Below are 13,672 nucleotides of genomic sequence, written 5' to 3' on the forward strand. Positions count from 1 at the left end.
TTTTTTTATATATTCTTTGTACATTTCTTTTTTAACACCCCCCCAGTACAGTTTTTGCACTAAAGTTTATTCCGTCTGCTGTTTTTTATTTCAATTTCGTTGTGCTTCTTTGCACAATGACAATAAAAGAATTCTGATTCTGACAGATGAACTCCCTTCATCCTGACATCAGTCTGATGAGCGCCCCCCGAAGGTTTCATGAGGTACTGACACTGAAGTCAGATAGAAGTACAGTATGTTCATGTTTTGGGTTGCAAACTGTGGTTCTGCATCAGTTTCCATCAGAGTTCAGACTGAAACATTATCAGAACATAAACCCGTTATTGATCACCGCTGTTGAACATTTTCCACATTTATCTTATTTTTAAAAACGGTGGCTCCATTCATAGAGCGCCTTTATCCAAAGCACTTCACAATTTGCCTCTTATTCACACGCTCCCGTGTTCTGCAAGGTAAAATCAGTGTTTTTGTGAATGGAGTCTGGTGTGTTTGCAGAGAGCGATATAACAGCCGTTTCTGTGGACACGAGGGGCGACTCCTGTGTTCTACAGGGTAAAATTAGTGTTTTTTTCAATGGAGTCTGGTGGGGATCAAACCACCAAACCTGTGACCTGGGTTTTCTAAAAATTTACTTTCTAAGAAAACAGCTTCAGTCGGAGCGAATATTTTCAGTCCTTTTTAAACCCATTTCAAGCTCAAGTGATTGATTTATAAACTAACCAGCAACAAATTTTGATAATCGACTAATAAAACTAATAATTATTGACGTCACTGAAGTTTTTTCCTCGTCTCACACTGAAGTGTTGCTGCCTCTCTGGTCCTCTGGTGATCGAACGATCAGTGAGATAATTGAGAAAATAATCAGCAGATTAATCGATAATGACATTCGGAGGCCGTGACAGAAACGTGTGCTGGTTTCTCGGACTTTGACCTCACAGCCTCCTGACACAAGTCTGAGCTCAATAAGATGTAAAGCTGATGAGAAGTGTGTCCTTTGAAGAACTTCTTCCCATAGTTTCACCTCTGGGGGAGGCTGGCCTGGCCTGGCGATGGTGGGGGGGGGGGTGGAGGAGCATGGAGGTGGGAGAAGTGTGCCTCGGCTTTGAAGTGAGCCAGTCGGCCTGTTGGCTAGACAGGATACGGCCGGAGGCTTTTACAACGTGTGACGGCGGGAAGGAGAGACCGTTACAAGGCAGCAGGGAGGAGAAGATCCTGGTTCCCACGAGATCCTCACAAAACCTCAGACAGCAACTAGAAATCATCTCCTGAAAGATGGGTTCTCCAGGTATGTCAACGACAAGGAATGACCTCACCTCGTCGTACAGAGAGAGAAGTTCACTCTGAATCATGTTTTCATGCAGGTGAGCTTCCTGTCACGTGACATCAGGCAGCGAGCGCCAAGACGATCGGTCCATCGGTCGACTGACGGAGAATTAATCAGCAACTGTTTCAATGCTTTTTTGTTAAGAGTAAAGAGGAATATTGGAATATTGAATATTTGGGGGTTTTGACTGTTTGTAGAAACCGTGATGGAGAACTTTCACTTCACTCTGACGTCTTATCAACTGCACGTTTACTCCAGTAAGTAATCAGCTGATTAACCAGTAATCAATCGGTTCAGCACGACTAGTGAGTGTTTTCACCGACTAAATGTGTCACTTCTATTTAACGTGAACTGCTTTAAACTTTAGGGACAAACGAGGAATCCACACTGTTTCACGTAGTTTTTTATGACGCATTCGTTCACTAAACTACCTGCCGAACCACCGACGAGCCTCAGACCGTTTAGAAGAGTTAAGAAACATCAGGCCACAATGACAGAAACTCAACAGGAGTATCGTCGGCCAAACCTGATAAAATAACCAGCGAAGTATCCAGTGGTGTCCTGTGAAGTTTCCTTTGAAGTGAGCTAAATTTCCCAGACAGATACCTCTCAGCGCCGGCACACGCCACATGTCATCGCCCCGTTTAGCAAACGTCCTCTCTGTGAGGACGGGAAAGAGCCTCGGGCGACATAAGTGTGCCTTTTGAAGGCCCTGACGAGCGGCACAAGGCGGCCGCCGTCGCCGACCTGAGAAGTGTGTCGTCTGATGAGGGCCGGACGCTCCCGACAGGATGTCCAGGTGAGATAAGTGTGCTCTTTGAAGGAGGCAATCCTCCGACAGGCAGTAAGGAAGTGAACGGAGACAAAAGACAGCTCATCTTTCCCACGTCCACACCTCGTCCCTGCTGGGATCATTTGGCCCCAGACGTAGAAAAATAAACTGACTTCTAGTTAACGTCAGTGTTTTTAAACCTCAGACATATTTTTTCCTATTTAGTAGTTTAAGAACTGGTCCAGTAGATCACCTCAGCCAGCAGCCACCAAACGGGCTGCAATGGCTGCAACGTCATCCTTTGGGACAACTGCACCTGATCACAGTAGGTCCACTAAAAGAGCTTGTTTGATCCACTGACAGGCTCAGAGTGTTATTCTAAGTGTGTGACAGCATCATGGAAAGGATCCCTACAGAGAGAGACCTGGAAGATCCTTTTGGTTTAACCACATACAGCACACACACCAGACTACATTCACTAAAACAGGGATTTTAGAGAACAGGACACAGGAGCTGCTGCTCTGCTGCTGCCTCCATCAGTTAGTTTGTTTGTTAAACATATATTAGGTTGGATCTTAACTAACCCTTTAAATCACCACAGTCACACAATAATACAAACAAACTAATCAATCAAGGCAGCAGTTGACCAGCAACTCCTGTTTAAAATCACTGCTTTTGTGAATGGAGTCTGGTGGCTCTCAAGAGAGCGATATAACGGCTGTTTGTGGTTAAACAAAAAGGGTCTTACAGGTCTATTATGGTCATTATGGAAAGGATCCCTACAGAGAGAGACCTGGAAGATCCTTTTGGTTTAACCACAAACAGACATTAAATTGCTCTCTGCAAACACACCAGACTACATTCACTAAAACACTAATTTTACCTGACTGAACACAGGAGCTGCTGGTCTACTTCTGCCTCGCTCAGTTTAGTTAGTTTGTGTTAAAATCTCGGCTGTTTAATGAGGTGATCTACTGGAGCAACGCCAAAGCTTTCTGTACCAAACAGTCAAACCAAAAATATGTAAAAATTGGGACCAGGTTTAAAAATACTGGAGATGCTCTTCAACAAAACTTAAAACCTGCAAAATTACATACAAGTCTGGTTTAAGATTTTTGACAGATCTGGTCATTAATCTGCCTTTTTCTCCGCTTTCTCGGGCCGACAGCTTCAAAGTGGCGATGACAAAGAGCGCCTGGCAGGAAGCCACCCCGACACGTTTTGGCTCTTTGGCACCAACAAAAGGGCCCTAACGTGGGAGAAGTGTGCCCCCTTTGAAGTGTCCGACGCCTCCAGCAGCAGATCCTGTCTGAGACCGAAGGCAGCTGTGGTCTGAACACGGGAATATTTCAAAACAACAACTGGGATGAATCGGCGCAGAAGGTTTGATATTTTCTGGACTTTTCTGATAGAAATCATTAAACAACAAGAGAAGCGGCTGCTAACGAACCTTTAATGCTAATTAATCAGCATTAAACAGACAGAGAAGATTATAAACTGAGTTACATCATGATGCGTTCAAGCTCGACTGAGCATTGCGCAAAAGGTAAATTATAACTTTATATTATGGTGCGTTCAAATGCAATCATGTAAAATCTAGTTTTTGGTGAGAAACTTGTCTGAAGGAGAAACATTAAAGATCCGTTTAAACTCTTTTAATGGTTGATGTTTTTATTTTCACTGCTTCTACTTTTATTCTTTTAATAGTTTTTAACTTTTTTTGTTTTCATAATTTGATTTTATTCTCATTTTAACCATCTTGTCTGGTTTTTCTTTTTCTGGTTTTTCTTTTTTTAATTATTATTATTATCACCAAGATTTTGTCCAAATCAACAATAATAATTTATTTCTTAATTATCTGAAGTGTGTGTTTTTATATAAACACCCACTGTAGATGATAATAACGAGGTATATAAATAATGATTTAATGTTTATCCTGATGATTATCGATAGACAGTTTTGTCCACATCGACCTGCCGTAGTTTGATGTTTTATGTCAGTTTCTGCTGATTTTTAATTAAATATCTAATGAAATAAATCAGTTTAAGGTGCAGTTGGAGTTCTGCGGGTGTTCGGATGGCGGCTGCTCCCTGGAGGCGCTCTGGGATGTCACCTGACAGGTGATGGTGACGGTCATGAGCGTGTGGACGTGGACTCAGATGTCCCCGACGAGCGACGGACAAAAGGGGGGCGGCCGAGGTGCGATAAGTGTGACGGGACGGGACACAGGTCGCAGCCGCCTGCGACCTGTGTCCTGTACGGCGTCCTGGACGACAGGAAGAGGATCTCCGTCCTGGAGGTGAGCGGAGCGCCGCCGCACATCTAAAGGAAGCGTCGAAGTGTGCCGACACTAAGCGCCACGTGAGGTCGGCTCAGACGGGAGGACGTGAGCGTTAAACCACCTTAAAACACTGACGGCTGCTGTTGGCTCAGGTGTGCACAGTCACACCTGGAGAGAGAGAGAGAGTGTGTGTGTGTGTGTGTGTGTGAATGAAACTTACCACGTTTCCTTGTTCATCCACTGAATTGGAGCCTAAAAGGAAAGAAAAGAAACCGTTTATCACCTGTGAGCTTCACAGGTGAGAGGAATTTACAGGTTTAGTGAAGAAAAACAACTTTTACACACATTTAAAATCTGTTTGTCGGCTGAAGCGACAAATATTCATCATTTTTCACCCAGTTTGTCGACCTGGTGCTGAACTTCAGGACTTTTTTGGTCCCGATTAAAGCGTCTCAAATCAATCAGTCGATTAATCGATCAATAGAAGACTAATCAGCAACTATTCTGGAAATCAAACAATTGCCGTCACGCTGAAAGGCAAAAAGAAATATCTGTCTTCAGCTCCTTAAATGTGAGGATTTGCTGCTTTTCCCTTTTTTATATCATGTAAACTGAATCTTTTGGGGGTTTGAAGTGTTTCCGTGGAACAAACGACAGGAACTGATCGACCAATCAATCGATAATAACCAGCCAGTAACATTGACAGCTGTCATCAAACGTCTGATCAGACTGTTAATTCATTCTAAGTTTAGCCAGTTTGACGCATATTTAGTTAAAAGAAAAGAACTGAAGTGTTGTTGTGACGTCTGTTTTCCACAAAGTCCCAAAAAAAACAACTTAAATATCATTTTAACATCAAAATCAACTATTCAGATCAATAAATTCGTCTTTTTAGTCGTTAAATCAAACAAATGAGTCAAATATTTGCTCTGTGCAGCTTTTAAAATGTGATGATTTGCTGCTTTTCTCTGGTCTTTTGGTTTCAGGTGAAAAAATTAAGATTATTGCAACAATTAATCAATTAATCGATCGACAGAAAACTAATCAGGAACTAGTTTGATCATCAACTCATCATTTAAATCCTTTTTTAGAGTAAATATTCCAAACTTCTGACTGTTCCAGGCTCTAAAAATATCAACATTTGCTGCTTTTCTCAGTTTTGCGTCACAATAAATTGAATATTTGGGTTTTTTTGGAGGATTTGAAGATGAAGGTGAAGTCAGATTGTGTTTTTACAAACCAAAAGAAATAAAAAACACCAATAAAAGAGGAAACAATCAGCAGATTAGATGCTGCATGAATCTAATCTGTGACGGAGAAGATGATTAATAATCCACAGCGAAACAAGATGCAGCTCGAGCAGCAAGAGAGGAACAGATTCTTCAGCCTCCTCCGTAGTGTAACGGAGCTCAGAGGACGGATGGCGGCACGAGGACGCACTCCTGTTCAGGTTATAATCCAGAATATAATCCAGAATATCTCCACAGACCGTTAAATTCCTCGTTACAAAAGGTGTTCAGATGGTTTATTCCATGACGCTGACGAGCGGGGAAACGGAGGAAAATGTCCGACAGACTTCAGAAGAAGCTTTTGAAATGATGAAAATAAAAAAGGTTGATATCACAGACACACACACACACACACACACACACACACACACAGACACACACACACACACACACACACACACACACACACACACACACACACACACACACACACACACACAGACACACAGACACACACACAGACACACACACACACACACACACACAGCTGAAATGACACCTTCAGGGTCACCAAAAAGGATCAGGAGATTTGAGCTCCTCTCATCACTCAAGAAAACGTCTGGCTGAACTCTGCTCACAGGAAGTCCAGAAGTGACCCTCAGGTGCTGCTCAGGTGTTTTCTACCAGACCAGACTCAGATCTGCCGCTGTGGCTCTGCTCTGAGGACCGACCGGCTGCCCGCCTCCGGCCGACAGCTGCCGGCTCCACCCAGCTGTGGGCTGGGGGCGATAAAACAATCACACCCAGCGGTTTACGAGCAGGGAGGGGGCTAAAGGACCCCCCCCCTCAGGTATTACCGCCCCCCGCTGGTCGGAGGATGAGCTGCATCGGCTTTTGTCGGGTTTAGTTCCCAAAATACTTGAAATAATCACATGAAAACAACTAATTACATATATATATAAAAATATATATATTATTAATATATTAATATTTCAGTGATTTTTTAAAACAAATTTGAGGCAAGAAATAAGAAGTCCAGTTAAAAAATCTAATTATAGAAATAGATTATAGAAATACATGAAGCCTTTATGTACAGAAATATTAAAATATTTCAATATCAATTCTTAAATAATCTTTAAATAATAATAAACAAATACATGCATATAGCAATAAATGATTTTAAACACTGAGGCGAGAAATAAGAAGCCCAGTTATCAGCAAATCTATATTTTATTAAATATATTAATTATATAAAATGCTTTGTGTAAGTACTCTGAGTATTTTGTGTTTTATAAATAGATTTTTTAAATGAAAATTAATGTAGGATTTAAAATATTTTTTTAAAACAGTACATTTTTCGCTGTTTTCTGACATTTAAAGTTATTTTTCTATTAACTGAGAAAAATAAGCAGCAGAAGAATCAATACTGACGGAAACAGACACTTCATAGCTTTTTAATCTTGAACATTTCCACCTCTGAGTCTGTTTAAAGGGAAATAGTTTCCTAATTTTTTATTTTATTTTTCATCTTCTCCCATTTATATTCTTCCTGTTTCTATATTTTGTTTGCAGTGAACATGTTTTAATATCTCCTCCTATTCGTATTGTTTGTCTACTAGTTTATTATTCATTACTTTTTATTGCTGCTGCTGGAACACTCTTAACTCCCCTTAATAAAGGAATATCTACTCTAATCTAATCTAATCTACTCTAATCTAATTTAACCAGATATTCAACTGACAAACACATTAAATGGAGAAAAACAGCAAAACCCTCCAGCTGAGAAGACGAACCAATAATACATCCAAAAAATTAGATATTTATCACCTGTCACTTGTCTAATTAATTCATGCACTGATCCTTTAAGAGCTTCAGAGACGTCGAAGGCAAAAATTGGACATTTCAAATGTTTAGAGAAGTAAAACACATCATCAGTGCGTCTGATGTTGGTGTGTCCACACTCACCGAATACGTAGACCATGCCGACCGCCCCGCCGAGGCCCATGAGCCCCGCCAGCCGTAGCACCATCTTCTTGGCGTAGGCGGTGTTCTCCTTCTGCTTCTTGTCCTCCCCCTGTTCTCCCTCACCCTCACCTCCCTCTGGAGGAGGCTGGCCCTGGACAAACAAAGAAAGACTTTACTGTCATGATGTCGATAACAACAGAGATTTAAAAGGTGATTCTTTTAAAAAAAATAGGTAAAAATAGGTAAAAGAGCTTGTTTGATCCACTGACAGGCTCAGAGTGTTATTCTAAGTGTGTGACAGCATCATGGAAAGGATCCCTACAGAGAGAGACCTGGAAGATCCTTTTGGTTTAACCACAAACAGCACACACACCAGACTACATTCACTAAAACAGGGATTTTAGCTCACAGAACACAGGAGCTGCTGATCTGCTGCTGCCTTGATTAGTTAGTTTGTCTAATTGAGTGTTACATAAATATTGTGTTGGTTCCAAATTAACCCTTTACAGACACAAAAAAAATCAGACAACAACACAAGAAAACTTGCAGATCAATTCAGCAGTAGACCAGAAACCCCTGTGTTCTGCCAGTTAAAATGACTGTTTTTGTGAATGGAGTCTGGTGGCAAAAACAAGCACTTTCAGTGGACCTACTTTGACCAGGTGGGATTACAGGGCCATGAAATAATTGTTAATCTGACAGCATCATGGAAAGGATCCCTACAGAGAGAGACCCAGAAGATCCTTTTGGTTTAACCACAAACAGCCGTTATATCGCTCTCTGCACACACACCAGACTACATTCATAAAAACAGGGATTTTACCTGACAGGACTATTAGAGTTGCTGATCTACTGCTGCCTCCATTGTGTTACTTTGTTTGTGCTACATAAAGAAAGTGCCAGATCCAAACTAACACTTTAAATCACTAAAACCACACATGACTCATAACAGCACGTCCCAAAGAACAAACAGATTTTAGACAAACAGTCCAGAAATACCTCAGGAGTTATGAAATCTCTAAAAATAAACTCTGCTTTAAAATCTTATCAGAACAACAAAAGACAAACTGGATCCGTGCGGATTTACATATTTGTGGTACAGACGCCTCTGGCTCATATCATTTCTGTTAGTCATTGAGACAAACACCTGTACAACAGCCCTCTTTCTAGAAACCTACTGGACTCACTGCTGTGACCTCAGGCCAGACTGTAACAGGTGAACAAAGCTCTTTCACCTGCCATCGCCGCCGGTGTTTGGGGCCCCAGACGGCCGCACAGACACACCAAATCACTTCAGTCGGGGGTGTTTTGTTTTTGTGGTCGAGGGGAGTGACGGTAAACTGAGAGCAGCAGTTTATAGACCCAGTGGATTAAAGATTACCAGCAGATTAATCGATAATGGAGAGCTGTCGTCCTGATCAACCACTCTTTTGTCCTCCAGTAAAATTAAATTAGATGAAAAGCACGTCGAAGGTCCCTGAATGTCTTCTTCTGTGGTGGTTGTGATGCTGTTGTTTAAATGTTTGTTCCTTCCTGTGGTTCCTTTACGTCATAGGTCACTAACTGGAAATTATTCTTACCAATAAATTATAAGGGTGCAGCTTTTCTAGTGTTTACAGCAGATCAATAAAGTAAAGTCTAAGATCAGGAAACACACAGACCAATCACATTCGAGTTAAACCTCATCCCACGTGACGCTACGTGGGTTTGAGATTTATATATATATGTATTGTAAAGCTGTCAGAAGAAACAGGGGAAAGCTGCTAAACTTTATTTTAAGACGCACAGTTATTCAAAAACTATTTAATTTATCTATTTCCTCTTATTTCTAAATGCAGCCCTTCTTTTACTTAATGAGACAAGAGCGTTCTGCCTCTCTACAGGATCGTGTGGCTGTTAATTTAAATGTTAAGTGACAGTAAATGTTTCTGAATCACACTGAATTTATTCAGGTATTGATCACACGCAGGTGTTAATACATCAACATACATCACATTAACTCCAGTCAGGATGTTCCTTTGCTTTAATACATTTTCTCTGACTGGAGCTTTTAGTTGAATAACTCTGCTTTATGTGATGCAACACACATGCAAGAGTGTGTGTTGCTGTCTGTAGCACATGGTGTGTGTGTGAGTGTGTGTGAGTGTGTGTGTGTGTGTGTGTGTGTGTTACAGTTTAAGGGGGAGGCTGAGGGGGGAGGAGAGGGGAGGGGGGTCCTGCTCTGACCTTCAAACCAAACAAACCTTGGCTGGTGAGGCTGGCTGTGTGACAGCTCCTGCAGATGAAGCAGAGCTGCAGCAGGCAGCCTGTGAGGAGCTGATATCAGGATGACAGTTTATAACACCAGCCATTTAGCAGCAGAGCTGATGCTAGCTACATGCTAACTGTCCTAGCTAGCCGGAGCAAGACAGTACACACACATTAAAGGGTTACTCTGTTAAATACTGTGCTGACTGGGCTCAGGTAAGGACTGTCAGACTAGTGTGTCTCTCTCAGGTGTCACACGGAGACAGCCAACCTGCCAGTCCAGGGAAATAACGCATGCTAACGTTAGCCAGCTAGCCTGTTAGCTCCCCTAATCTCAGCTTCATTCATTCACCAGACTGCGGGACGCGCGCGACATGGAGCAGACATCGATATTAAAAGTTGTGGACAGCTGTCGTGACGAATAACACACAAGATATGATCGATAAAGTCTCCCAGGTGTCGGTTAAAGGTGTAGATTTAAGCTAGCTTTCTGAGGTTAGAAATGTCAGAGAAGGCGCTTCGATTTGCTGTACACGGGCGACTCGTGTGGGCGGGGTTTAACAGCTTACAAGAGTATTCGCGCTACCCGCCCAACATTAGCTGACCGTTTACACAAATCGAGCGCACATACGCAGGCTCTCCGTCCCACCTGACTCTGCTGCTGCTGCTGGAGCCTCTCCTGGAGGATCGCCTGAGCCAGTCCGCCCGTCGCGCTGCCCGCTCCGGTCGGCGGTACGTCCGTGGCGAGTGTCCGGACGATGTCAGCCACGGCCGGGGAGGAGGCGCCCGCCGCCCCGCTCCTGAGCCTCAGGAGGCCCCGGCTCGCTCGCACACACATGGGGAACACGGCGGTGGCCGACATGTTGGAAAGTAGCACTGACTGCCGGCAGAACGTATGTGGAAAGGACAAAGGCACCTGATTGGCTCGGGGGAGTTTGAGTGACAGGCGGGAGGCGCGCTCAGAGCGGCGAGAGGCCACATGGAGCAGGAGGTGGGCGGGACGTAGAGCGTGTGGTCCAATCAGAAGCGAGAGTGATCCTGACCTTCGATTGCGGCACAAAACCGCCATGATGGTTGATGGCAAAATGCCCCAAGTGTGGGCAATTATATCACCTGCACTTGAACGCATCATGAGGAACATTATACAATTAAATATTAATACGGGGGGTCTAAAACTGAACTTTGTGTAAGAATAAGATTTAATTAGATTGAATTAATTAAACAATAAAATATGTTTCTGTCATAAAAAGTAATATAAGTGAGTGCAAAGATAATTTCCTTTTCTTATCTTATCTTAAAAAGTGCTTAAAAAGGGCGAATAACTTATTAAAGAACTGGTAAAAGTGAACATATAGCATTTAACAGCATACATGTGAATAATTTTAATGAGTAATATAGAAAATCAGGAGAAATATTGATGGATTACTGAGACTTTGTTCCATAAATACATAACTTTATATTCAAATTCATGTCCTTTGATAATTAAAACCACATACAGGCTTTACATCTGAATGTTTATCAAATGTATAATAATAATTGTTATTATTATTTCATCATAACATGCAGCCAACCGTTTCACATCCTAAATGATTATTTAAAGAAGTAATCGATAACGTGTAAACAGGATTATCAGATCACAAATGACAAATAAAAACATTTCCCATCAGATTATTGATCAATTTTCAGGTTCCATATTAGACCACTTCAAGATTACATATTAGATTATGTCTTTAAAATATGGCAGTTTTAAAATAATCTGACTTTATTAACAAAAACAGAGTCTAATACCCACAATTCCCAGCTGGGGACAGAAACCTGTCAGTGTGTGAGGCGCTGTCAATCAAACATGTCTGAAAGTTTTGAGCCCAATCTGGACGCAACCGGGGTCATGTGACCTGATCACCGACCCACCTGCACACAGGTGTTGCCAACAGCCAATGAAAAAGAGAGGGTGGGACACAGGAAGTGACGTCAGAAGACAACAGGAAGTAGCAGGAATATCAAAATCGTCCATGTTTGTTTACTTCTTCTTCTTCTAGTTTTATTGGTAGTTGGCAAACAACAAACTGATGCATTGAATATGTTTGTTCACCCTTTAAACTGTCGTCCAGTCGGCTTTAGTTGGTTTGACAGAAACCAGTCAGTCAGTCTTTGGAGGCTGTGGACAGACTGTGGAGGCTGTGTCATGTGTGTCCACAGCTTCAGGAGGAAAAAGAAGAAGAACCAAATCACCTTCAGATGATGAGAGTGAAGAAACGTGAGGAGAAGCCCCGGTCTCCCCTAATCATGGTGCACACTGGGTCAGCAAAGCTTCAGTGACATGAACTGGATTAAATAGGAGGGAGGCGGAGGGAGAGGGAGAGAGAGAGGGAGGGAGAGAGAGAGAGGGAGGGAGGGAGCAGAGCATCATTGTGGTTTCTGCTGAGGACCGTGTCGCTGCGCCCAGAGAGCAGAGAGGCCCATCACCGTCACACAGCGGCTTGTTTTCAGGTAAAAACCCCAAAACACACACACACACACACACACCACCTTTGTCTCCTCACCTGTTTACTGTCCTCACTGCTCCTCACCTGTCCCCTCGTGCCTTTTTACTGAGGAGGAAGATGGAGATGCTGAGGAGGAGTGCGGGGCGCTGTTCATCCTCCTCTCTTCTCTCCTCTCTCCTCTCCTCTCCTCTCCTCTCTCCTCTCCTCTCCTCTCCTCTCCTCTCTCCTCCTGAATATTTATTTAACACCTGGATGAATTTAAGAGGCGCAGCTTTCCGTCTTTTTTCCTGCATGTGCGTCTGTTCATTGTTTATCTGCGGGGCGTGTTTTTTTTTTTTTTTACTACGCACATTGGCCCTGAGAGCAAACCGGAGCAGCGGGGGCTGATTCCTCCTAATTTTTAACCCCCTCTGATGGTGAACGGGTCGGAACAGCCGCTCTTTGTTCCGCTCCTTCGTGTTTTTACGCTTTTTTTTGGTGCGTCTTGGTTCGGTTTGTTGTAAAATGGAGGCTGTGATGGAGGAGGAGGAGGAGGAGGAGGAGGATGCCATGGCCTCCCTCCTCCCGCCCTCCCTGCCTCCTCCACATCACATGGGATCCTCACACCCTTTCACATCACCAGAGTCAACAAACGGAACCGTGAAGGGACCGTGTGGTATCTTTGTCCACCCCGGCCAGTGTTCCCACTAACCCCCCCTGTGTGGGAGCTGCTCCTCCAGCCTGCACGGGGCTGATTCAGTCTCCAAAACATCCCACTGACGCAGTAAAAAGCATCTAGCAGGAAAAACAATGGTGTTATTTATAGGTGGGACTATTTTCTCTAATAATGTTATTTATAGAAACTGAATATTACCTCCCTTTTGGTAGAATGCTGATGTTTATTGGCTCTATCATTTGTTTTTCTTGCCTTCCCAGTCTAAACTTGGGTAGATTAATATTTGGTACCCCCCTGTTTATTCCTGTTGACATGGCAGATGAAGAGGACTAAATCCTGTTTGCATGCGGCCGTGCACGCTGCCACTGGAGCACAGTGGAGCTGCTCGTGCCGTTTTTGCTTCTTTGCGTCAAAATACAGAGATTTTTCTGGAGTTGCCCCCCCTCCCCAGCCTCCGGTGGGCCTTCGGTGCTGCCATGTTTGTTCAAATCCAAAAACCTGCTCATATCCAAGTCTTCCTCTCACTGTGGGCTGCTTGGTTTGTTTCAGAGTGTTAAACAAACGCTCCGAAAACCTGAATAATAGCAGCACATCCTACATTTAATAATAATACAGTAATATTACATGCTCTCTAGTATCCTGGGTATGATCTGGTTTTTATGGAGAATCCTGGTTATGTTTTGTGAACGTAAACAACTCGTCCTAGTTTTCAG

The 13,672-nt window shown here is 43.0% G+C and overlaps 1 protein-coding gene across 1 annotated transcript in view; it reads right to left on the reverse strand.

Annotated features, from left to right (window-relative positions):
• timm50 (translocase of inner mitochondrial membrane 50 homolog (S. cerevisiae)) overlaps positions 1 to 10,696 on the reverse strand; it is a 38,586-nt gene extending 27,890 nt beyond the window's left edge. The window contains exons 1-3 of the mRNA XM_070828682.1: positions 10,468 to 10,696; positions 7,572 to 7,722; positions 4,598 to 4,629 (exon numbers count right to left, since the gene is read on the reverse strand). Of these exons, the coding sequence (XP_070684783.1) occupies positions 4,598 to 4,629; positions 7,572 to 7,722; positions 10,468 to 10,680 (396 nt within the window). The 5' untranslated portion in view covers positions 10,681 to 10,696. The remainder of the gene's footprint in view (positions 1 to 4,597; positions 4,630 to 7,571; positions 7,723 to 10,467) is intronic.
• Between the last annotated feature and the right edge of the window lie 2,976 nt (positions 10,697 to 13,672).

Source organism: Pempheris klunzingeri, chromosome 4 (assembly GCF_042242105.1).
Source record: "Pempheris klunzingeri isolate RE-2024b chromosome 4, fPemKlu1.hap1, whole genome shotgun sequence".
In the NCBI taxonomy this organism is placed as follows: domain Eukaryota; kingdom Metazoa; phylum Chordata; class Actinopteri; order Acropomatiformes; family Pempheridae; genus Pempheris; species Pempheris klunzingeri.